This window comes from Mustela erminea, chromosome 9 (assembly GCF_009829155.1).
Source record: "Mustela erminea isolate mMusErm1 chromosome 9, mMusErm1.Pri, whole genome shotgun sequence".
In the NCBI taxonomy this organism is placed as follows: domain Eukaryota; kingdom Metazoa; phylum Chordata; class Mammalia; order Carnivora; family Mustelidae; genus Mustela; species Mustela erminea.
The window spans coordinates 84,155,887-84,181,620 of record NC_045622.1 but is presented as its reverse complement, the minus strand read 5'-3'; the positions used below and the strand labels follow the sequence as shown (position 1 = coordinate 84,181,620).

The window sequence follows — 25,734 nt, the reverse complement described above, 5'->3', positions numbered from 1 at the left end:
TAGAAATTCTAAGACTTGGCAGGGTGTCACCCCCAGGACATTGCACAGATAACAGACTGAAGCACCGCCCCCCCCAGTCCTGTGACTGGCCTTTTTGCCAGGCCTGGAACTTGGGTCTGAGGAGCAGGCTCCAGGTCTGGCAGACACCTAGTGCCCTGTAGAGCTGCTTTCAAGACATACAGGCTGTGGATATCACCTTGGTGCCCTCCCTCTGCCTCGCTCCAGCTATTTAGGATCTCCCAGAAAAGAGTTTATTTTCTCTTCTTTCTTATACAAAAGTAGCATACTGTGTATGTTTTCTTGTCTTTCGCTTATTTTGACTGACTGCAAATATATCCTGGAAATCCCTCCTTATATGCCTTCTTTAGTTTTTTTTTTTTTTTCCACAGCTATGTATTATACCATCATGTGAATGTACCATAGTTTATCAACCAACCTTCTGTGTTGGTTTTATCCCAATATTTTTTTCAATAATGAATAATGATGTTCCTTATTTATATGTATTTTTGTATTCTTGAAGGTGTACCTTCAAGGTAAGTTCTTAGATATAAGTCAAAAGTTAAACTCACTTGTGATTTTATTAGATATTGTCACATTCTTCTCCCAGAGAGGTGGAGGACATTCCCACCCGCCATGTGTGAGAGTGGCTCTTTCCTTACGGTCCTGTCAAGAGAATGTGCCGTCAAGCTTTGTATTTTTACCAAATTTAATCACTGAGGAACAGTAATACAGCATAGTTATAATTTCTCATATTTGGACCGAAGTCCATCTTTCCATATGTTTAAAGGTCATTTAAAAACATTTGTGAATTGTCTCTTTGTGACTTTCACTTATTTTCCTTTTGAGTTTTTAAAACTCTTAACCCCCTCAATTTTAGAGATCTTTATGGATTAGGGATGGATATTAGCCCTTTCTCTCTGATGTCTAGTAATCATGGTTATTACAAAATTTGTGTGAGTCTCTGAGTCTCTTTATTGTCTTTTTTTTTTTTTTTTTTTTAACAATTTGGGGTTTTGGTTTTTTGTTCCTCTATCCTGGTAGGTTTTGACTGAGTGCAGACTTCGTGCATGAAATGCTACTGAGGCTGTAGGTGGTGTTGTTTCCCTCCAGAGGTGATTTAGTTTCCCACTGGCTCACAGATGATGTTTGGGTAGGTGAGCTTGATCAAGGCTGGTCAGTTTAAGGTTTGTCCTCCCTGTAAGAGAGGAGCACTTCTCGGATTGTACCTGAAAGTCTGGGGTCTTTGCCCTCCTCCTCAGCATCCCTGAAAGCTGATTTGTGTATCCACAGCAGTGAGACTCCTACTTTCTCCTTAGTTTTTTTTTTTTTTTTTTTTAGCCTTGTAGTAGTTGCCTTCCGCGGGTTTGTCTGTCTCCTGAGAGCACCTGCTGTGTGGACGCAGTAGATGGCCTCCAGGGAACCTGCACCTCCAGGCTTACTTCTCTGCAGCTGGCCTATTACTGCTTGTCCCCTTTTCCAACACGACAAGACTCTCTTGAGCTGTAGGCTGCTGCTGTCTCGCAGGCTTTGTTCCCCACACAGTGAGCCGGCATATACCCGACGGAGGAACAACAGTGGCAAGTGCTGGGCTCCCTTGCATGTGTCCCCGTCCTGCTGCCTTGATTATTTGCTCCTAGCTTCAAGCAGCTCTTCTACATTTTCTGTAGCTTTGATAGTGCTTCTCAAACTGAGGGGTCAATCTGATACTGGTTATTCTATCAGCTGGTGGCACGAGTCCTCTCTCCACTTAGCACGTTTCATTGGATTTGTGTAGAAATGAGAGAACACAGTCAAATCGACAAAGTGTTTTAAAATTGACAAGGAAATTGACCTGCTCATACACTGCTGGGGAGGGTAGAAGTTGGTACCACCTTTCTGGAGGACACTGATTTATATCAAAGTCTTTAACAGTTCATTTGCCCTTGGACTCAGCAATTCTGCTTCGAGGTGTTTATCCTATGAAAATAATCGTGGGTGTGTGGGAAGATTTATTTACCAAGATTCTAATCCCAGTCAATAAAATTGGAGTCAGAATCCTAAGTACGCAGCAACAGAGGGTTTGATAAATTGTGCTGCTTCAATACAATGGAATGTTACCAGGAATCCAACCTTACAAATGATGTAGAAAAATATGTACACATGGTAACGACCTACTGTTAAGCAGAAGAGATAATGACATGGTGTGTGCAATATGGTCCAACTTAAGAATGCATATCCAGATACATGACTATAAAACTGGAATAATGCCTATGGTTGGGGTCATTGGGTTGTTGGGTATCGCCCCTTTGTTATGCATATTTTAAATTTTTTCCATTTTTGGAAATTACCTTTGTTCCAGGGAAGAATATTCATAACCTTAAAAAAGTGCTGATAGTTGGTAGACCCAGCTGATGATATTTTCTGGCAAGCATTTTATGTTATATTCGTTGCCTGAATTCTCTCTTTATACCCTTAGTGGTGTTACAGATTTCATCAGAAACGCACCCACCTCGGGGTGCCTGGATGGTGACATCAGTTAAGTGTCTGACTCTTGGTTTCTCGGGGTCTTGAGGTTGAGCCCCGCCTGGGGCTCCATGCTCAGTGTAGAGTCTGCTTAAGACTTTCTCTCCCTCTGCCCCTACCTCCACTCTCAAATAAATAAATAAATAAATAAATAAATAAATAAATAAATTGGAAAGGAAGGAAGGAAGGATAGAAGGAAGGAAGTTGCCTTGAAAATACTTTATGGAACAGAAGACCTCCTTACAAAATATACTTAAAATTCCCACTAGTCAGATTTAACAGAGGCTTCACTTGTTTCTGTCACTGTTTGCGAAAGCCTTTTTAGTAAGGAGTCCTTTAAAAAAGTAAATAGGTTTGTGATGAGTACTTGGATTATAAGGGAAGATTTATTTCCTAGGAGAAAAATCAAATTTCCTTTTGAAACCGATGGCCAAAATTGAATGAAATTGCTTTTGTAAACCTGAAATCAAGATTTCGGCACCCTATCTTTATCCTTTGTTGCTTTCTTCTTGAAGGTCGGCTCCAAGACCACAATCACCAGCTATGACCTGCTGGGTTTCCAGGTTGCTTCCTTGGAATGTCCGTTCCTTGAGCACATCACCAAAGAACCAGAGATTTGCGGATTGCTGTCGGCACCATGAGGCCTATGGGTACTTCTTACCCATCCAGACAAGGTGGCAGGACAATGACCAGTACGGCCACGTGAACAACGCCGTGTATTACAGCTACTTCGACACTATCATCAACCACTACCTGATCAGGTAGGCTTGGCTTCCGAGCCCCACGTCCTCCTGTCATCCCTCCAGCGTGCCCTTTGCCGGGAGTCCATGCGGGGCATGATGGGAAGAGATTCCTTCCATTTTCTCACGCTAGGGCACCCTTTTGTTGAGCCCACTGAAAGTCACATGATTCAGGAGGGGAACGGGAGGACCCACACGTGAGTGAGCGAGTGTCGCCCCGCTGCACCTGCAGTCTCAGGTGTGCCTGTATCTTGGTCCTTTGCACTAAATTGGCAGCAAATGTGCCGGCTTTGAATCTCCAATGACCGTCTACACAAAAAACCACGTCTTTTTAAACTTGAGCAGACAATAACATCAGCCCTCAGGCCTTTTTGTGAGAAAAGCAGCTGCTCCCCCCAAACAGCGTACATAAGGGGGAAGGAGAGAGTAAAGATGTTGTTGTAGCCTCTGAATGCAGTGATGACATGATTGCCTTTGGGTGTGTGTTTGCAAGGTGGTTGGTATATATTTGGTGAGTATAATTCTCTATATGAAAGATTGTGTTGTAGAAAGAAAGATTATGTCATGTAGACAGATCTGAGAAAATCCTACGACCACTTTGCATAAGCTGGGCCATTTTTATCAACTTATTTAATCATATTGAGTTTTCTGTAAAAATAACTACATCTATTGAGAGTTTTCTCTGTGTCTAGTGCTGTGAAGCATTTTATACAGACTTAAAATTGAGGGATAATTGACCTATAACATCATACTAGTTTCAGGTGCATAATGTTATGATTTGATATTTGTATACACTGTAATCACCGCACTAAGTCTGTTACTGTCCATCACCATTCAAAGTTACAAAACCTTCTCTTTTTTTTTTCTTGTGTTGGAAACTTTTAAGATTTACTCCTTCAGCAACTTTCAAATATACACAACAATACTATTGACGAGAGTCACTGTGCTTACATTACATCCCCATGATTGACTTCCTTCATAACTGGAAGCTCGTACTTTTTGACCCCCTTCACCCCTTTCAGTCACTCTCTAGCCCCTTTCCCCTGTGGCACCACCACTCTGTTCTTTAGATCTGTGACTTTTAGTTGTTTTTAGATTCTACAAAGAAGTGAGTTCACATGGTATTTATTTTTCTCTGACTTAATTTCACTCATCATAATACACTCAAGGTCCGGGCGCCTGGGTGGCTCAGTGGGTTAAGCCACTGCCTTCGGCTCAGGTCATGATCCCAGGGTCCTGGGATCGAGTCCCGCATCGGGCTCTCTGCTCAGCAGGGAACCTGCTTCCCTCTCTCTCTCTCTCTGCCTGCCTCTCCATCTACTTGTGATTTCTCTCTGTCAAATAAATAAATAAAATCTTTAAAAAAAAATAAAAAATAATACACTCAAGGTCCATCCATGCTGTTGCAAAGGCAAAGTTTCATTATTTTTTATGACCGAGTAATTTTCCTCTGTGTGTGTGTGTGTGTGTGTGTGTGTGTGTGTGTGTGTACTCTGTCTTCTTTATCAATTCATCCATCAATGTGTACTTAATGTTGTTCCCATATCCTGGTTATGGTGAATGATACTGCTGTGAACATAGGGATGCATGTATCTTTCCAAATTAGTGTTTTCATTTACTTTGGATAAATGCCCAGAGGTGGAATTGCTGGCTCATATGGTATTTCCATTTTTAACTTTTTGAGGAACTTCCGTGGAACATTTACACTGTTTTCCATGGTGTCTACACCAATTTTAAATCCCTACCAACAGTGCACAGGTGTTCCTTTTTTCCCACCTCCTTGCCAAAAGTTGTTATTTTTTGACTTTGAAATAGCCATTGTAATAGGTATGAGATGACATCTCATTGTGGTTTTTTTTTTTTTTAAGATTATTTATTTATTTATTTGACAGAGATCACAAGTAGGCAGAGAGAGAGAGAGAGAGGAGGAAGCAGGCTCCCCGACAAGCAGAGAACCCGATGCAGGGCTCAATCCCAGGACCCTGGGATCATGACCTGAGCGAAAGGCAGATGCCTAACCCACTGAGCCACCCAGGTGCCCCCTCATTGTGGTTTTGATTTGCATTTTTTTCCTTGTGCTGAGTGATATTGAGCATCTCTTCCTGGTCTGTTGGCCATCTGTATGTCTTGTTTGGAAAGGTAGGTATTTAGATCCTCTGCCCATTTTTTTTTTTTTTTTTGGAGTGTTTGCTTTTTTGCTGTTGATTTGTATGAGTTTTTATGTATTTTGGATGTTTGCCCCTTATCAGATCTATGACTTGCAAATATTTTGTCCCTTTCAGTATATTACCTTTCATTTTGTTGATGGTTTCTTGTGCTGTGCAGAATCCCTTTAATTTGATGTAGTCCCACTTGTTTATTTTTGCTTTTGTTGCCTTTGTTTTTGGAGTCAGATCCAAAATAGCATCAAGGACAATGTCCTGGAGTTTACCACCTACATTTTCTTCTAGGAGTTTTATGGTTTCAGGTCTTACATTCAAATCTAATCCACTTGTAGTTAATTTTTCCATATAGTGTAAGATAGTAATCTCATTTCATTCTTTTGCTTGTGGCTGTCTGGCTTTCTTAAAACCATTTATTAAAGAGACTGTTCTGGGGTGCCTTGGTGGCTCAGTGGGTTAAAGCCTCTGCCTCCAGCTCAGGTCATGATCCCAGGATCCAGGGATCGAGCCCTGCATCGGGCAGTCTGCTTGGCAGGGAGCCTGCTTCCTCCTCTCTCTCTGTCTGCCTCTCTGCTACTTGTGATCTCTGTTAAATAAATTTAAAAAAGTCTTTTTAAATAAATACATAAATAAATAAATAAATAAAGAGACTACCCTTTCCCCACTGTATATTGTTGCCTCCTTTATTGTAAATTCATTGGATAAATATACATGGATATATTTCTGAGCTGTCTATTCTATTCCCTTGATCTGTGCGTCTGTTTTTATGCCAGTATCATACTATTTTGATTATGATAGCTTTGTAATATAGTTTGAAATCAGGGAGCATGATATCTCCAGCTTTGTTCTTCTTTCTCAAGATTGCTTTGGCCATTTGGGGTCTTTGTGGTTCCATACAAATTTTAAGGTTGTTTGTTTTCTATCTCTGTGAAAAATTCCACTGGGATTTTGGTAGGGATTGCACTGAAGCAACCTTCTTCATCAGTGACTGGTGGGAGTAAGTATATAAATACCCCAGCTTCCTCACTTCTTGGATGAGATAACGCTGAGCCACCCACTTTACATAGGCTCCCAGCTTCTCCAGTGGGATTAAGCTCCAGTTCCCAGATTGGCATTTTTTTTAATTGAGTTAAAATTTATATAACATAAAATCTACTCTTTTAACTATTTTGAAGTATACAAATTCAGTGGTTTTTATTATATTCACAATGTTATGCAACCATCACCATTATCTGATTCTAGAACATTTCCATCACCCCTAAAATGGGACCCCATACCTTTTAGCAGTCCCTCTCATTTCCATGTCCTCTCTTCCCTTGGCAACCATGAGTCTACTTTTTATCTCTATAGATTTGCCAATTCTTGACACATCATATGAATGGAATCATACAATATGTGCGCTTTTGTGTCTGTCTTATTTCACATAGCAAGATATTTTCAAGGTTGATCCATGCTGTAGTCTCTCATATACTTCCTTCCTTTCTATGGCTGGATAATACTCAGTTGTACGGCTGAGCCACATTGTGTTTATTCATTCCTTAGGTGATGGACATTTGGGTTGTTTCCACTTTTTGACTTTCACGAATAATCTCATCTTGGGAACTCCACCCTCATGACCTCGTCTAAACCTAATTACCTCCCAAAGTCTCCATCTCCTAATACCACCCTATTGGGGGCTATGATTTCAAAATATGAAGCTTGGGGGGAATACAGTCATGTAGTACATAACATGGCCTCTTTGTGGCTTTTGAATTTCTCTCATTTATGAATCTGGGAAGTCGATGTGCAGGTTGCAGATGATGATGATTGAGACCTCTATCCATGGAGGACTGTGTCTGTGTGGTTCCAGTTGTTTGAAACTGTTTCACACAAGATCTGTTTCTGCCAGTTTGTAGGGGGAAGGATAGGGGTTAGCAGCATGTAAGGAAGAACTCCTGACAAAACAGAGTGTCCTTTCGCACGTAGGGGTCTCCAGATGTTACACGTTTTCTCTAAAATTGTGAAAACACTCCGGCCACCAGGGACTTCCTAGTTGTGACATACTTTTCCTCAGAGACCTGAGGATGGTCTAAGAGGTGGCTCACTGACTGTCAGAAGCCAAGTCAACACCACATAAAGGTGTGAGAACATGGGGAAGATGAGCTGAAGAGAGCCAACCTCTTGTCTCACCGGCGTGAGGTAATGTGAGGAAGGGCAGCTGGTCTAGTCAAAGCAACATGTCCTAGCCTGGCTGGCACATTCCCCTCCTTTCAGCTGGCTCTCTGTGGATGGGCAGTGCTGTACGTGCACCAGACACCCATGGGATAGTCAATGAGCAACATCCCCAACTAGAACATTCTGTCTTTGAGGGGGACTTTCTGTAGGAGAGGGGACCAGGGAGTTGTGGAAGGCATGGTGGGGGAGGCTGAGAGAGACAGTGGAAGAGGCTGCAGCCTGCCCAAAGTTCCCATCACTTTGACACACGGAAGGGGTTAAGTCATTCTTGAACAGTTTATCGCTCATCAATTGTAATTAAATATGTTTATATTAAATTATGTTCTGTAATTAATGTAAAATCCTTTAGCCTGTGCTGTTATTAGAACCAGATGCTGAAGTACCAACAATATTTCAACATGACTGTGCTGCCTCGCCAGCTGTCTGACTGTAATTACTTTAATCTCAGCTTGTTATCTAATTATCACCTTTGTAAAGGGAAAAGTGCTCTCTAATGCTTACTGATTGTTTCAGAGGATGATGAGGAGCGGGGAACAGCTGTCAGAGATCGTGGGCCCTGCTTATCACAAGGAAGGAACTTATCCTGAAGCCTATTCAGGGCAAAACTGTTGGGGGGGGGGTGCGTCCAGGGCGGGAACGGGGGCCTGGCCCGCAAGGCGAGACATTTGGAGCCGTGGTGAAGGGTGCGGGCCCTGTGGGCAAACTGTCAGGTGACACCTGCCTCTTCTAGGGATGGCTGGAGGATGAGTTACTCTGTGTGACGCTGTTGCTGTATCACATAGAGATGGTCACAGTGCTAGAATCTGCCTCGGGATGGTTGGGAAGATGCAGGGGGATAAGGAACCTGAGGAAGTCCTCAGCCCCGTGCTTGCCAAGATTTAGTAAATGTTAACTCTTCTTCCTTTAAAAAAAAAAAAAACCCACTACTGGTTTTCTCCATTTTAGACTTTACAGACAAATCTGAAACGCCTGAAAATGGCTATCTACATGCCAGCAACTTGTAGAGACCAGGTTGTTTTCCAAATTATGTGTAAGTTCTGTCCTTTGGGGGCTGAAATTGACCTTTGCATTGCTTTTTCCGAAGTGGTTCATCCGAATCGGTCAAGAGTATAGATAAGTATTGTCAGGGAAATCATGGCGCTCTCAAGGGGGAGGAGACTGGTTTGGAGTATCTTCTAGTACTTCGCGTACCCGCTCGCATGTCAGCAGCTGAAGCGGTAACTGTAGTTTATTCTAAAATAATCATTACAGCATGTTCCCTTAAGAAGTTCATGAAGCTTTTACTCTCCTCCGTCTTTACCTCTCAGGAGCTGCGTTCCCGTCAGAGGGGAGGGGGCACCACTTGCCCTGCCTTGAGAATGGCAAGTCTATCTCCCCCGTTAGACTGTGAGCTCCTCAAGGGCAGGGGGTACCTTCGTCGTTTATCTAGACCAGGTGTATTGTCTTGCTGGGCACATATTTTGTTCCTCAGTGAGGGTCTCGAAAGAGTTACGCAAAATAGCTCATGGTCGGACTGTGTGGGATCACTCAGGGGTTTTTCTTTCCCGAAGGTGTGAAGAAGGACCCCTCCCGGGGCTGTGCAGGAGGTCTGTCTCCATGATTGTTCTTGCCCCCTCCGTTACTGCCACGTCCTCATATCAGGAAACGGCAAAGCAGGCCTGTGGCAGAGGCCTGTCCGAGCACCCCGTGGCGTCTGACTGTAATGGTGATTAGCCAGCTGTGTCTGGAGCAAGAGGCCACAGCTGGCCTACTCCGAGGCATGCAGCCCAAGGAGGGCAAAGCACTGTAATGGCAGGAGAGCCCATTTGCAAAGGGGGCTGCTTTATGAGCGGGGCTCCCACTGTTCATCAGAAGAGCATCCACGTTACGAACTTCACGTCAACTCCCTTCAGTTGAAGGTACAAACTAGACTCTGGAGTCACTTTTCCATTAGGGCATCCTTGCCTCTTAAAGGAAGTATCTCCAAATGAGAGAAATAACCCAGTGTTGATTTCCTTCAGGAAAAGTCTGCCTGTAGTCTCATCTCCCATCACTTCTGTTGCGGTTCTTTCTCTCGTGCAACAGTGAGCCGCGTGTGATTCCTTGCCAGCAGCTTGCTGAGGCTCCGCTGTGCCTTTGGTCCACCTGTTGCCTCTTCCTTGCATGTCTTTGTTCCTGTTCTTCAACGCTCTCACTCTTCCCAGCTTCCGGTGACCATCCCACCACCACCTGTCAGGTAGACTATGTGCCCATTCTCGTTATTTCCATAGGCTCCTGGATTTCCTGTCTCAGAGACCCAGCTACTAGATATGTTAGGCTTGGTTGGCTGTGGGTCTCTGTTGCAGCTACTCAGCCCCACTGGTGTAGCGGGAAAGCAGCCGTAGGCCACATGTCCGCCAACACATGGCTGTGTTCCTGTAAAACTTTATGGTAGCTCCCTACTTACTCTGCTTTCTCTGTGCTCTTGTGTTTTTATAGCTTGAGTCATTGTTCTGGCTACTCGGTCATAGATTCTTAATCTCCCATTACTGAATTGTTCCTCTTGTAATGACCTGTCACCCTCCTCAACTCCTCAAGCTAGGAACATTAGTGTCTTCACCTTGATTTCCCCGCAAAGCAGAGCTGAGACAAGCTCTTAACTACGAGTACTGTGCTTTAGAAATTGATCCCAAGCAGCAAGAGTGAGGATCTAGGAGGTATGACCTAGAAGAAGGAAAGCCAGCCTCGCATGCCTGAGCTGATCAGCAGTGTGGACATCCGTGGCTGAATTCCACTGGGGATGGAATACATCCCCGAGTTGCTGTGTAGAGGGGGCCTCAGAATTGTCTGCCCACAGGACTGAAACGGGAATCCCTTACCTATTGGTTCCATCCCTCATTAGTCAAGGCTTGCCCTATGTGGTGTTAGCTCCCTGATTTTTCTAGGTCTGTGCAGGAGTCAGAATCGTCACCTGCTTCTGTTGGGGTTGGGGCAGAGACCCCTGGGGGCAGAAGAGACCCTTCATGCTGCTGAGGCAGGGTGCTGTCAGGTCACTCCTTGGCATGGACAGTCGCTGCGGCAAAGCTGGAGGAGAAAGGAAGCTTCGGGGGATGCGAGGCAGCATAGCAGAGGTGTCCCACATGCGTGACATACATTTTTCTTCACCTAGCATGGGGACTTGTGTGTGCTGAGTAGCACTGGTTAAGAGGATGCCTGTTGGTACCAGGATGCCCACGTTTTGATCCTGGATGAGCTCCTTACTGAATGCGTAACCCTAGGCAAACTCTCTGGTCCTCATTCTCTCGTCTCCAAAGTGGGGATAATAGTACTTACAGCAGAGGCTGTTGTGAGGTTCAGAAAGGACTTAGAAAAGGACCCATGTCACATGCTCAGCAGATGTTAGTTATTAATAGGCACTTAGTAAATACTAAAAAATTTTTAACAGTGGTCTTTTGTAAGTCAACACGGCTATCTTTGCTTATTTATTTTTTCTTGTTTTATTATGTGCCTTTATTTTATTCATTTATTGTATCTATTAAAAAATGGAAAAGCGAAGGACAAATTGGTAGGGCTACATGTCTCCAAGAAAATGAGAGGAAGTGTATTTCTTTGAGGATGTGAAGAATTTCCCTGTGTGTTTTCTTTTTTTAAAAAGATGTTATTAAAGTGTAGTTGGCATACAGTGTGACCCTATTTCAGGTTATCTTTGCTTATTCTTTCCAAATTGAACTTGAAATACCTTCCCAAATAAGACACTTAGAAATCATTCTTTTTTACTGGAAATAGAAAAATAAGAAGATAGAAGATAAGGAGGAAAAAGACCTAAAAACATCAACCTAATGCTGGTGTTTTATGAGGTTACTGTGCATGATCTTAGTCTCTAAGCTTCCTGGCACCCAAGGAAACAGGAGAACGAGATGAGCCACACAGTTCTTATTACCTTCTGGAAGAAAACATGGTATTTCTTCCAGAGAAACAGACCATTTTTTTTTCTCTCACATTAAATTTTAAAAGGAATTCAAAGGAATTTCCCAAGCAGGCTTGAACCATAAACTCCTATGTGTGTAAATAGCCTAAAAGAAGGGTTTTCTCTGTTTTGGGGCTTGACCCATGCTCAGTGTATATGGTGCTCAATGAGTAAAAGAATAACGGGAAGTGTTTCAGTAGCAGATTTGGTAAGAGGCCGCATGGTGCCGCGGATGACTGATATACAGGGGAGCTCTACTGGTAAGGTTTAGAGCCAGGGTGGAGGACAGAGGTCAGCGGGTCTGCCCCTGGGGGTGTGCTTGGGGGCTTGAGGAGCAGCTGGTAGGTCTTTTCGGCTGCCCTCCTTGCTGACCACCCCCCCTACACCCCCTGCCAGCCTCTACTGCTTCCTCTGTCCCATGATCTTGTTCCTTATTCCCCACCTCGGGCTCGACAAGCAGACTCAGCCGAGCAGCTCCCTCCTGTGGGCAGGTGAGAACAGCCTTCCCGGGGCCCTCGGCCAGCGCCGGGTTGCTCTGCTGGGGAGGCCGTGAGCTGCCCCAGGCAGGCAGGCAGCCTACAGGGCTCAGTTGTCACTTCTGCTGAGTGGCATCTCCCGGAGCCCAGCCAAGGCCACACTCCCTCTTGAGTACATTTGCATCTCAGGGCTTCTATTAACAGATGGATCCTCTGTCAGTCTGAAGGCCTCAGTTAAAATACTATGATCTGTCTCCTGGAGCCCAAGGAAATCTCATTATAAATAAAGTAATCTCATTTGCGGGTGTGTTCTCTAACCCACAGGCCCGGGAATGTACGGATACAGTATGCCTGGGAAGGAGGGCTGTCAGATTAATACATTGTGTGAAAATTGGGGCCAGAGGTCATCAGTCTCCTGATACACAAATCTCCCTCTGAGAATCTCATTTCATTCAGACTATCAGTTAGATTAGAAATACCCTAATTATCCCACTGAAATTAAATTACTTTATGTTCGGGTGATATAATGAACAACCATAAAGAGGATATCTACAACCAATCATCTTATTAGTCACAGCAAGACCAGACCAGACACTCACCGGACCTTGCTGGTTATTGTCAGTCAGGCTTTCATACAAAAAAAAAGAGAAAGAGGAAGATGGGAGAGGTCAGCGCTAGTTGTCCTTCTGGAGGGTTGTGTGTTTTTCCTGGACAGCTATGGGTTCCTCCTGTGTTCTTCCGCTGCGTCGCTAAGAGTTTTTCCCCAAAGACGCCCCACCCCCCCAGTCATGAATGAAAGAGCTATGAAAAGTCCACTGCATTCTTGACCTTATTCCTTGCCATGGTGGTGTGAGGCCTACTGACTTAACGGATAGGACCGAGTGTTCACTGCCCTTTACTTTTTATCCCACAAACATTCACAGGACCTGTCAAGTGATAGGACTCCATTGCTAAGAGAACTAATCTCTGTCACTTGTATTTGTTGATCATGCTTGCTGCTGTAATTACCTGCAAATCTCAATAACATAACCCAATAGCTTATTTCTTGTTAAAATCACTACCTAACAAAGGTCAGTGCGTGTGGGGTGTGTGTGTGTGTGTCCGTGTGTCCGTGCAGTCATTCAAAAACCCACCTTGTGGCTCTGCCCCCCTCTAGCTCAGAATTCACAGTAGTGGGACTGTCAACATTTTGGGGTAGGCTAATTCCTTGTAATGGATGGAGGACTGTCCTGTGCATTGTAGGATGTTTAGCTGTGTCCCTGGCCTCTCCCACTAGACGCCAGTAGGACATTCTTCCAGGGTGACAACCAAGAATGTCCCCAGACATTGCCAAACGCTCTTGGGGAAAGGGGGAGAGAATTTCCCCCACCTGAGAACCACTGCTCTATAGCAGTGGAACCGCCTGTGTTCACCATGGGGTTGGGAAAATATAGCGAGGAGGATTCTGCAAGAGGTTTTTATAAGCCACGCCCAGAAGTGGCACACCTCACTTCCATCTGTTGTCTGAGGCAGAAATCACGTGGCCTCACCTAACTGAAAGGGAAACGTAGTCTGGAAGTGTCTCCAGGAGAAGAAAGAAAGGGAGCTAAAGAAAGGGAGTTCAACATGAGGCATTTCGTGCCACACTGACCTTCTTGAAGGACAAACCAAGGATACACCAGAACTAGAGATTTACCTGCATGTGACACTTTAGCACTGCTGGTTGCCACCAGGGGAACCCATCCAGGCCTCCCTTTTTTTGTCTCCACCTTCCTTTGCCTCCCTATCAAAGCTCATCCGTCTTGCCTTCCATTATTTGTGCAGAGCCCTGATTTCTAACTAATTAAATAATCTAATCCATGCTGATGTGGTCCAAAGAAGCTGATGGGCTCGCGTGAAACTCTTCTGTGGAGCATACTTATGAATTTTTAACAGAAACAAAGAGAGGGAGAGTATGGGAGCCACTCTAGCAGATTGGGCAGAGGGGAAGGGGCAGAGCTCTGGGTAGACTCCGGGCAACATGGTCATAACAGGGTTGTTACAGAAAAAAATATTGACAATAGTTTAAAAATTAATACCATTATTTAGGTAGATCTTTTTATTAAATGATAAGCAAATAAGAAAGAATTTAACAAAATGAGCATGCTATGGACTACATGTTTGTGTCCCTCCAAAATCCCTATGTTGCAGCCCTAACTCCCAATGGGATGGTATCAAGAGGGCCTTTGGGAGATAATTGGGTTTGGGTGAGGTCATGAGAGTGGAGCCTTCATGAGGACGTGAGGACACAGCAGTAGGGTGGCCACTGTAAGCCAGGAAGAAAGGCTTCACCAGAACAAAATCTGCCTGTGTCTTTACCATGGACCTCAAGTCTGCAGTCATGAGCAGTAGATCTCCGGTAAGCCACCCAGTGCATGGTGTTCTGTACTGTGGCTGCCCAAACCAAGATGGAGCACACCGTACCCTAAATCTTCGATACCTAAACCTCTAATGAGGTGAGCCTGTGTTCACACACTTTGGTCCTTTGGGTGACCAGTTCTCTTCCTCATCTCAAGTGCATAAGCACATAGATAGTGACTGGAGTTAAATGGTTTTTACTCTTATCATTTTTGAAGAGCACACACTTGAACTTCTCTCTTAGGCATAGGATATGTCAACAGAGATAGTTGGAAAGAGATCACCAGGTGGGTGCTGCTTTCCCATTATTGGAGTTGGTACCTTACTGTTTGATTATTAGATTACTTGTTACTGTCAGTGCTGTCGTCTGGGACCCTCGACTGTTTTCCAGAGAGGTCTAGGGTTGTGGTGCCTGGTTTACCAACTTACTCCCAGGAGTAAGTTGTGCTGTGCTACTAGGTAACACTGCAGTAGAAGGAGTTCCGGGGTAGGAGACTGGTACCCTGAATTCCCGAGTTGGCTGTGCCATTTCCCTTGTGGTTGTGGGTGAGTCAGATTTCTGCCATGGCAGCTAGGGCTCTGAACACCTTCTTGATGGGTTTTTGGCAAGCAGTTCATAGTCCCCCTCACCCCCCATGCCACCTCCTGCCCCACCTCCTAATATGGCCTCCATGCTGCAGCCAGAGAGACATTTCCTAATGGCGTGATACTTACTGTCTTTCCACCCTCACTCCCACTTAAAACTTCTCCATGGCATCAATTTGCATGTCAAATAAAGACCAAACTCCTTTGGTGTACTGCAAAGCCCTGCAGGGTCTGGTCCCTATTCAGGCTCCTCTGGTGCCGTGTTCCTCCTTGTTCACCAAACGGGATGATCCTAGCCTTTTCCCCAGTCCTCAGCACAGCCCTGCCCAGGAGGGGCTCTGGCCCTGCCATGCCCTCTGCCTTGAGGGTTTTCCCGTCTCTCTTCTGTTGTTAATTTTTCCTTTTAGTTCTCAGCTTCTTCAGGACACCTTCTCGATGTGTTGGCTTGGCCTGTTTCCCCTCTCTGGGCTCTCCCAGGACCACCCACTACCTGACCTAGAGCATTGTCAGAGCTGCAGTTTTCATTTGTTGGAGTAATTATGAAAGCATCCTTTCTCCATCGTTTGATTGCAAGCACCATGAGAGCCGTGACTGATAGCTGTGTCCATTGTTCTATCCCAGAGCTTGGCACATAGTAGGTGTGAATACACTTTCCTTGCATGAATGCATTAAGGATTTGGTCTCTCTGGAAATATTAGTCAATAAGGCTTGACACTGAAACGCAACCGTTTGATTCACTGCGAAGCTGCTGACAATTTGGAAATCTGATTTTTTATGTTTTGGAGGGGCACCTCAAAGAAAGCAAAGGTAGTTGGTGAAAAACACAAAAACAAAAACAAAAAACAAAACGGTGTGGCATTCATTAAATCTTTGTCACCTTGACTTCATTGCTTCTTTTGGAAATCTTAAAGAGCCCAGAAACCCCATAGTCCTCCAAAGCCTTTTATTTGAAATGCATGTCCCTGGGCCAGGCTTATTGTAGCTGGCAACCTCAGGGGCCTGATTCTGGTCAGAAAGCATGGTTTGCAGGTAGATAGCCTGGTTTGGGGTAGGAGAAGCCTGCTAAACATAGGGCAGGGGCTCCAGCCCTCTGAGTTCACTAATTCCTGACCCAGGTTAAGGGATGGGGTGAGCAGCCCGGCACTGTGTAGATGCAGATGTGGGAGGAAGGCTGGGCAGCCCTTTGAGAGCCTCAACCTCTTACAATTCATACCATGCAACTGCCTCTCAGCTCTGAACAGAGTGAGGTATGAAGTCATTTCCAAAGCAGCATCTATGAAATTCCATTACACGGTGCTTTTCAATTTAAGGGGAAAGACCTTTGCAGAAACTAATTTGCAGTTGCTTTAATCATGGAGCTCAGAGACCGCACACTTTCCCCATCGCTGCTGCTAAAAAGGCTCACACCGGTTTTGCAGATCGGGTCTCCCTCCTCCCCACCCTCAGCCCCATCTCAGCTCCTGGATTCCTTCTGTGGTTGTTGTACATCCCCTAAGTTTTGCAATTTTTGAGACACAAAGGGAGTAATTATATTCGTTCCTCCTGGTGAATGTAAATGTTTTGGAGTCAGAACTCAGTTGGAAACACTCAGAGTTAGATCAAAGCAAAAGGAGTCACTCCAGGGAGGAGATCATCTTGGGCTTGTTTCTTCCTCCCTGGCAGCCTGTCCTGCGTCCCAGGGACTGTCTGTTGGATTCCCCTCGTTCTCTTATTCACGGACACCACTGTGATTGTCCTTGCAGAAGGACGGCGAGGGACTAGAGAAAGTGGAAAGCCCTTGACCAGGAGTCAGGAAACCTGTGTCCTGGCCCAGCTCCCCTGTTTGCCAGATTTAGTCCTTTGGGAGACACGTTCAACCTTTTAGACTATCTCATTTAGCACATGAAGGCAATAACACTTCCCATGAAGATCACATGGGGTTTGGGGGGAGGTTGGGTGAGGTAAAATCCGGGGAAGCACGTGAGTTCTCTCTACAGGTAAGAGGTTACTAGGGAGTCAGTGATCCTGGTTTACTAAGGTTCTTTCTTAAAGAGCAGTTGCCTCAGTGGAAAGACTTCGTTACCGACCCCACACTCCCCAAGGTGAATTGCATAGCTGCTTGAAATTCTGCTGGGTTTGAAGCTTTATGGCTCCTGGAATCTCATGTGAAAATAGAAAGACTCGGGGGGCAGTGGGGGGGGGGGCGGGAATCACACTAAGTAAACCATTTTCAGTTATCAAACATTAGGAGAGATTTCTTTATCAGATAACCAGTGACTTCTTGGGGGAAGAACTGAGACACCGACGTGTGGAAATAGGTAGATTTTCCAGACCAGAAGTTTTGTGGGGATGTTGGGGGGGAGGGGGGAGGGAGTTGGGGATGTCTTTATAATGGGGATGTCTTTATAACACAGATAAGGTACAATGAGAAAAGGGACAGGATGGTAACACATCAGGTACTAGATGAAGCATTTCATCTGCTTAATGCACATTAGTCGTTCTTGTTGGCTCTTAGCAACTAAACACACTTCCTATGATGACAGGAATCACCTCCTCCGCAACACACGGTACGGAGGCTGGAAATGCCAGGTACTTGTTTTCCCAGCCTCCTTTGTGGCCTCCTGCTGGCGAACGATCCAGCCTCTGCCAGTGCATCAGGCCCAGGCTGTGACCTAGCGGCGGCTGACGCATAGAAGTGGGGACAGCGGAGGGTAGGAGAGTGAGGGCAGCTGCCTCCTGCTTGCTCCGTGACCGTGTTTCTTTTTTTTTTTTTTTTTTAAAGATTTTATTTATTTATTTATTTAACAGAGAGAGATTACAAGTAGGCAGAGAGGCAGGCAGAGAGAGAGAGGAGGAAGCAGGCTCCCTGCTGAGCAGAGAGCCCGATGCGGGACTCGATCCCGGGACCCCGAGATCATGACCTGAGCCGAAGGCAGCGGCTTAACCCACTGAGCCACCCAGGCGCCCCCGTGACCGTGTTTCTGGTGTCAGCCTCCACGGTGTGTCTGGGGACGGCAGTTGTGGCAGAGGCTTCTTCCAGGGACTTGCTCTCTGATATGATTTTGGGTGTCATTACAACATCGGCTTTAAACCTGTTTTTCAGCCTTTCTGGAGATCTCTGGGCTCTCCAGAATCCTTCCAATAAATCCCTTTTCATCCTAAATTAGCCGGACTTCATTTCTCTGGGTTGCAGTGCAAGATCCTGATGATAATATGTGTGTCTGTATCTATATTTATATAATATACTTTAATCTTCACAACCACCCAATTGAGATTGTGTATCTGTTGCTTGCATTTTATGATTGTGAAACTGAAATGCAGGGGTGGAGGGATCAGGCAGAGGGGAGCAGATATTTCAGGGCAGAACCATGGAAATGTCGCGTGTGGGCCTGTGAGCCTGAGGCTGCGGAGAGAGACCTCACAGCCTCCCCTGCTGGGGGCCCCCCGGGTAGGACCTGACTGACCTGGTGCAGGAGGAAGGAGTGCTGAGCCACTAAGGCCCTGGGCCAGCCCTGCTAGTCTGCAGTCGCACCCCTCACCCCCAGGGGAGGCATTCTGAGGCCCTGCTAGATGTCTGAAACCACGGCTAATACTGTGTTTTATCCTATACATACATAACTTTGCTAAAATGTAATTTCTGAATTAGGCACAGTCAGAGATGAACAACAATAACCAATAATAAAAAAGAATGGTTATAACAATATACCGTCATAAAAGGGATGTGAATGGGGTCTCTCTAAGTATCTTACCGTCCTGTACCCTCCCCTTCTGGCACTCCCCCTTCTTCTTGTGATCACGTGAGACGGTGAGATGCCCGCGAGCCGAGATGAAGCGAGGTGCGGGGCGTAGGCGTGAGGATGTAGCATGAGGCTCCTACTGACCTTCTGACCCTCTCTCTGCTTGAGGACTGCAGCTGACCTCAGGGGAGTGACCCTGCGGAAAGCAATATCATGGATAAAGGGATTGCCGTATTCGAAGTTCTCTGGAAGCTGCAGGAGGGGCCGTAGAAATGTGTTGGAGCCACAAGAGTAGTCACTACATAATGATGATGACGATGGTGGTGGTGCCTCGTTAGGGGGCGCGAACAAAGGCCCCGATGATTCCTGGACACTTTTCCCAGGGACAGTGAAGCAGTCATTTTTACAGGAGAACTCAGTTTAGCCCTCTCACCGCAGGGGGGTTTCCTGCCTCTTTTGTGGTTGGCCCCAGCAGCAAGAGAGGAGGCGCCCATTCCCTGGTTGGTTTGCGGAGCCCCCGTGGGGGTGACCCACTCTGACTTAAGGCACAGGTTGGGTTTGCGTGACCCCAGAGCTGATTTTTCAACTTGTCTCACAGACACAATCCTCTTGTTTTTGAAGACTTTAGATTTGGTTGTAATGAGTGCTGTAGCGGCTCCTACCTCTCTGCCCAACCTGACCCCCCTCCCAGACTCTGGAACTAAATGTGCCCTTGGTAAACTTTATGACTGTGTGATAAAATTATAACAAAGGAGAGTCAAAAGAAAGCACGCAGGTGACTTGCCAGTCCGAAGCCGTGGCCGTGCGGAGCTCTGCTTCCTACTTGGGGAGCGTGGGAATGATTCATTTTACCTGTGCGTGTGTTTCTGAAGTAAAACATTTGTAGGTGGGCTTCTTTAGTAAGGCCAACGCAGGGAAGACATTCATCCCAGGTTGTGGGGTATGTTAAAATAACTGACAGAGCAAACGTATTTTCTTTTCCCTCACTTGGCATTAGAAATAGATTTGCATTCCGTCGTTAGCCCCTAGAGCTTATTTTTAAAGCAAGTTCCCCTCGATGGCTGCACGTGAAAGCCTTCTGCTGAGCAGGGAGGCTGATGGGGGGCTCGCCGCCTGCTGCCTGGGCAGGGGGTGTGGACACACTTGGTCACACTTCCTCCCCCTCTGCCTGGGACCCTGTTTCTGAATCGCTAAGAGATGTAAAGTCAAGGGTAAGAGGCCCATGAGTAGAATCATTTGAGGAGCCCCTTTGGGAAGAATAGCTCGTCTGACAAAGGAAAGAGAACGAAAAAAAAAGTGAAGAGAATGAAAAATTGTACACTGCAGTTATTTTCTATTTCTGTGGCTCTTTTTCCTCTCCTGCTGTTACCGGCAAGGCATCACGGATGAGAAGCGGTGGAGGTTTTGCTCCATTTCTGATAGGCTTTGTAAGTTTTGTAATTATGCAGAAGGATTCTGATAAGGGCAGGAAACCCAGGAAACGGGAAGACACTTGTTCTTGCCACGTCAGGTAATGGAAGTGGTCAGTGCAAGTCCTGCAGCAGACCGTGTAGGTCGGAATCATGGCGGACAGGGCAGAGGACTTAGCCTCCCCATGTCTCAGGGGCCGCGTCTGGAAAGGGGGGGTAATAATGACACTAACCTTAGGGATTCTTGGGTGGAGCACTTAGAGGAATACTTGGTACATCCACAGACTGTGCTGGCTGTGTGTTCGCTGCTGTAGCTGTTGTCATTCACACTCTCACTCTCGTCCTCTGCATGTAGTGCCAGACACCTGCTGTGAGGTTTGAGCTGGGGGTCGGGGGGGCGCATACATCCCCTTTCCGGGTCACACATTACTCCTCTTCTCACTGGCTTTCCACATTGCCTAATTCCTGTGCTTCTGTGAGAGGGGGCCCCTTTCCAGTGACTCTGAGCTTCGTCCTCAAGCATGGCTCGGTCTGTAATGGGAATGGGATACCACGCCAGTACCTGGGTTTGGGGAAGGGGAACCACCGGTCTGAGAATGAGTGGCTGATGAACCACTGACCTAGGCCAGTTTGCTCTTTGGATCAGAACTCAGAATACTCGCCTTTTTCCAGGAGATACAGGTGGGGACAGGAATTCATTACTCAGGCATTACTAGGGATTCCCCAAGTTTCTCTTTCCCATCGCGTCTCTTTGCATGTGAGTGGTGTGTTCCACTTGTCCAAGATCTCCTGTTGTATGATGTCACTTGAATTTCACAAAGGCTATGCAAGGTGAGAAGGCAGGTATGATCTTCCCATTCGAGAAAATTGAGGCCCAGAGAGGTTAAATAGCGTCCAGGGTCACATAGGTAATTAACTACAGAACCTAAACCAGAATTCAGGTGTCTTCTCATGCTGCCACTTGGATTTCCAAAGGTGGGAGCCACTGCACTATAATGACATAACCTCTGATGTGGTCTCGTGTTCCTTTGCCCTTTGACCGTGTTTATCCTGGCAACATCACCCTGAGAATAGTCAAAATGCCCTTGCTAAGGAGATTGCTACTTCCTTACATGCCAGCCTCTGCTTTGTGGGAAAAGAAATGATTCAATATTTTCATACTCTCTTGCTTCCAGCTGTTTGAGTCTAGAACGAAACCACACACGGAGGTTCAGGACCCTGCTTCTGGCCTCCGGCAGGCTGCGCTCCAATCCTAGACCTTTCAGTTCCCTGTATCACTTTGGGCGATTTATTTAGCATCTCGGGTTTCCATTTCTTTATCTCTAGAATGGAGATAGGAATAGTCCCATGTCATAAGTTTGCTGAAAATGAAATACGATAGGGATTGTAAGAGAGGTGAGAACAAAATCAGGAGTGGGTGGGGTCATGGGGGCAGTTTCAAGGAAGGAGTAACAAGGGTGAATACTCTTTGAGGCCAAGGGGTTGAAGAATCGATTCCTTGACATGAGGTCACTGGAAATGTTAACTAGGAGTCCTTGTGCAGTGTTGGGGCATAACTTTTTGGGGGGTAGGCTGGGGGTTTAAGAGTGAATACTAGCAGAAGAGATAGGAACAGAAAGTGTAGATGAATTTTTTTTTAAAAGATTTTATTTACTAGAGAGAGAGAGAGAGAGAGAGAGATAGTGCATATGCACAAGCAGAGGGAGGGGCAAGGAAGGGGAGAAGCAGACGCCCTGCTGAGCAGGGAACCCAATGTGGGCCTCAGTCCCAGGACTGAGATCATGACCTGAACCCAAGGCAAATACTTAACTGACTGAGCCACCCAGGCACCCTAGACAACTCTTTTAAACAATGTTGCTGGGAAGTGATTAAGAGATCATTTGAGAGTAAGGGATGGTGGGTGTGACCAATCCACATATTTTTTTATCATTAAGATGAGAAAGACACAAGCATGTTTAAATACTGCTGTGGACACAATTGAGAGGGCGAGGTTGAATCATGAAAGAGAAGAGATGACTGATAATCATCATTCCCTGAAGGGTAAGTGGGAACGTGGGACCCAAAGCCCTGATGGAAATCCTGGCCAGGACAGGGTGGGGGACACCCCCATGGAGTCCCTGCAGGGAAGGAGGAGCAGGCTGGGTGCCGATGTCACAGAAAAAGGTTACATAGTGGAACCTGAGAGAGAGTTCCTATATGCTGGCCCCCTCTCCTCTCTGATACAGATCAAGTTGTCTGCTGAGAATGCGGGATCGGGTGACTAGGCAGGTCTGAGATTTGCGGAGAGTGGAGAAGGTTTAAATATCAGGTCAGAGACCAAGAGTACGAGTAATATGTGGGCTAGGTGGCTCTAACAGGAGTCTCCCAAGTGCCGTGCTTTACCCAAGTAAAAGGTTTATTTCCCTCTCACACGGTGGTCCAGGTGGGGGGTCTGGGGCTGATCGGGAACTCAGCAGTGTTGAAGGGAGCACTAGAGCCAGTTCATGTAGGACTTCATTGGCCCAGGGAAGGGCATTGGGTTTTATCATGAGTGGGACTGAAGGTACCAGCTGGGATGCATCAGGAGGCAGTGGGCGGACATCATGAGGGCAGTTGGGGAGGGCACCTGGGACCCTGTGTCTTACTAATATCTAGAAAACTGAAAAAGTCTGGGAAAATGCAAAGGGCAGGAGGTCCCTCCACCTTTGTCCCTCGAATACAGGGGCGGTGTGGGCACTTGGCTGCATATTGCCAGTGTTTGGACCTGTTAGTGGAGAAAGAGAAGAGAGAGTTTGACTTTATTCTGTGTCCTTCCTGCCTCTCGCACAGTGAATGCCCAGGGTGCTTACATTTTATGTTGGTCATCTACATACACACACACATAGCACAGGCTTTGGAATCGGGTGGATGCAGGTTTAAGCCTCTGAGACTGCACATATGCACTAGGTGTCTTTGGGAAGTGAATTAACCTTTTGGAGCCTGCACTTCCTCCTCCATAAAATGGTGATATGAACAGAATATCCTTCACAGAGGTGTTGTGAAGACCAGGTGAAAGAGGGCGGGTGAGGCATAGTTCCTGGCATGTAGTAAGTGCTCAATAAATCGCTGCTACCATTATTATCAAGTGTGATCCGTAGCTGCTATTGGCACCACCATTTTACTTTTTTCCAAGAAATGTCTTTTTTCTATTAAAACAAAATGCTCAAACAACTCAAAAAGTACATTTGCATTCCAAACAAAAAAACAAAAAAGGCTCTGTTTGGAGCCAGCACATGTCTTCCTCTCCAGGCCTGACCAGGCAGCCTGGGGTCTGAAGAGAAAGTGATGGGTGATGCTTTTCAGTGGGAAACCACTTGCCCACCCTTTTGTGTTTTCCCCAGAGAAATCTATTGTCCTGGGAAGTCTTTTTCTTTGGATGGCGATTTGGCTGCTAAAATGAAGCCAGGCTTCTTTGTTTCTGAGCACACACTGGTTCCAGGGCTCGGCATGGGGATGGAACAGCTTGTTGTTGGCAGGTGATGGTAGAGCTTCCCGCTGTGGCCCCTTCTCCTCCTCACAGCCACGTGAAGTGCTGCCTTCTGTTCGCGAACACCTCCGCGTGTGTATACATGTGTGTGGCAGCCGCGGCAGACTCCCTCAAGGATCTGATCTTAGTCTTGTCTCTTGCTTCGAGAGGCCATGTGACTATGTGTCACAGATATAGACAGACTCTTCCCTTGTCTTCCAAGAGTTAGGATGCTCTGTTTCTCCCTGGGAAGGGTGTGAGTAGCTCCAGGTGAGGAGTTTCAGAGTCTTGGTGATTCAGTCCTGCAGGTTGAGGGGACCCCTGTCCTGGGAGGCTGTCTGATACAGAGAGTAAGTATTCAGGTCTCTGAGTCAGACACTCTCATGGTCAAATCTCAGCTCCAGTCCCTGGTAGGTGTCTAACCCAGGACAACTCACCTCTCTGAGCCTCAGTTTTCTTCTCTGTAAAATAAATGCCTGGCACATAGTAAGTGCTCAGTAAACACCAAGTCATTTATAAGACTTGCCTATGCCATTAACTAGCTGAGTAGGCTTGCCTATGTTATTTAACCTTGCTGTTCTGGTGGGCAGAAGCTGTGGGGAACTCAGAAGTCCCCTTTCACTCTGGGGTTCTATGATTTAGTCTAGAGGTCCTGGTTCCTTTGGCCATTGCCTATCCCTCCTGAATTACTCCTCCCTACATCTCCAGTGGATCATTCCTGGAGTGTAGATCCACGATCCACTGTCTCCTATCTTCAAAACATCCTTCACCTTTTAGTATATGTCCTTCCCAATAAATGTCCTAAATGGTTTCTCCTCTACTCAGTTTTTTGTTTCCTATGGGAAACAGAAAAGGGAAAACAAAAACATGATGTGAAAGCGGGAAGCTGCACAGAAGTCTTACCTTTCCCAGGTCTTAGCCAAGGAGATGTTCTGGAATGATACCAACTTTGTCCCTCCTGTGTGCTTATAATGTTCATTTTATGTCAACATGGCTGGGCCATGGTGCCCAGATACTTGGTCAGACATTATTCTGGATGTTTCTGTGATGGTATTTGGGATGGGATTTCCTTTAAGTCAGAGGACTTTGAGTAAAGCAGATTGCTCTCCATAATGCAGGTGGGCCTCATCCAATCAGTAGAAGCTCAGACTAGAACTAAAGACTGATCACTGCTGAGCAAAAGGGCCACCCCTGCACTAATAGAGTAAGGCTAGATTTAAGGTGCCCTCTCTTCTGTGGTCCCCTTTGGTGGTGCCCTCCCTTCTCTGGTCTCCTTGGGGCAATGGCACAGACATGATTTGAATGCAGATAAAGCAAAGCCCCAGGAATACAGAAAAAAAAGATGCTGCATCCTGCCCTTTCACTTGATGAGAAGACACTTGGTTTGTTTGGTGTCCTAATGGATACCTTTTGGGGAATTTTTGTTTTGCTCTGGGGTGAGCCTTCTCCTTAATTTAAAACTGTCAGACCATACTTTCAAAAGGAAATTCCTAATTGCAAGTATCTGGGAACGTGTAAAGATTTCCAGCCATGTGTCCTGCCTGACTCAACATTCTTCAAAAAGCTTAACCTAATTCATGAATAGAGAAACTAGCTTTATCTCAGATCTGTTTTCAGCACAGAGACACATAGAAAAACCACATTGCCTGATGGCATCACTTCCCTGTACTGACTTCTCGTCTGTGGGGTTCGCAAAGTCATTGACGCATTTTTAGTGCAAGGCTGCTAGATATGTTCGTGCCAGATATTATGGAGACATACAGAAGAAAAGAAGAAGACATGGCAACCTGTTCTCAGGGAGCGTGGGGGGCTTCTCACTTTGAGGCAGCTTGTCCCCTTACCATATCCCACCTTTCACCCTTGGGCACCCCATCACCAGGTGGCCAGACAAGTTATCAAACATAATGGGGCACTTTCAGGAATGGAAGTTGGTGCTATTAATAGTGGCATCAGGATGACAGATATAAATTGAGGAATCTGGCCACCATATTTAATATTAAGAGCATCAGTTAGAAAAGTGGAGTGACTGGGTCTTGATCTAAGCACCAGTCCCATGAGCGTCGCAGATGGACAGACCCCAGCCATTGCCTATCCTGACACGAGGCATTGTGGGCTGAGTCGATCCAGTACCAGCACACCTGGGCG

At 46.0% G+C, this 25,734-nt stretch overlaps 1 protein-coding gene across 6 annotated transcripts in view; it reads left to right on the top strand.

Annotated features, from left to right (window-relative positions):
• LOC116598860 overlaps nucleotides 1-25,734 on the top strand; it is a 171,761-nt gene that overhangs the window by 80,443 nt on the left and 65,584 nt on the right. For all 6 annotated transcript variants that reach the window (XM_032358240.1, XM_032358242.1, XM_032358237.1 and 3 more), the window contains exon 2: nucleotides 3,018-3,263. In XM_032358240.1, coding sequence (XP_032214131.1) covers nucleotides 3,046-3,263 — 218 coding nt within the window. In that variant the 5' untranslated portion in view covers nucleotides 3,018-3,045. The remainder of the gene's footprint in view (nucleotides 1-3,017; nucleotides 3,264-25,734) is intronic.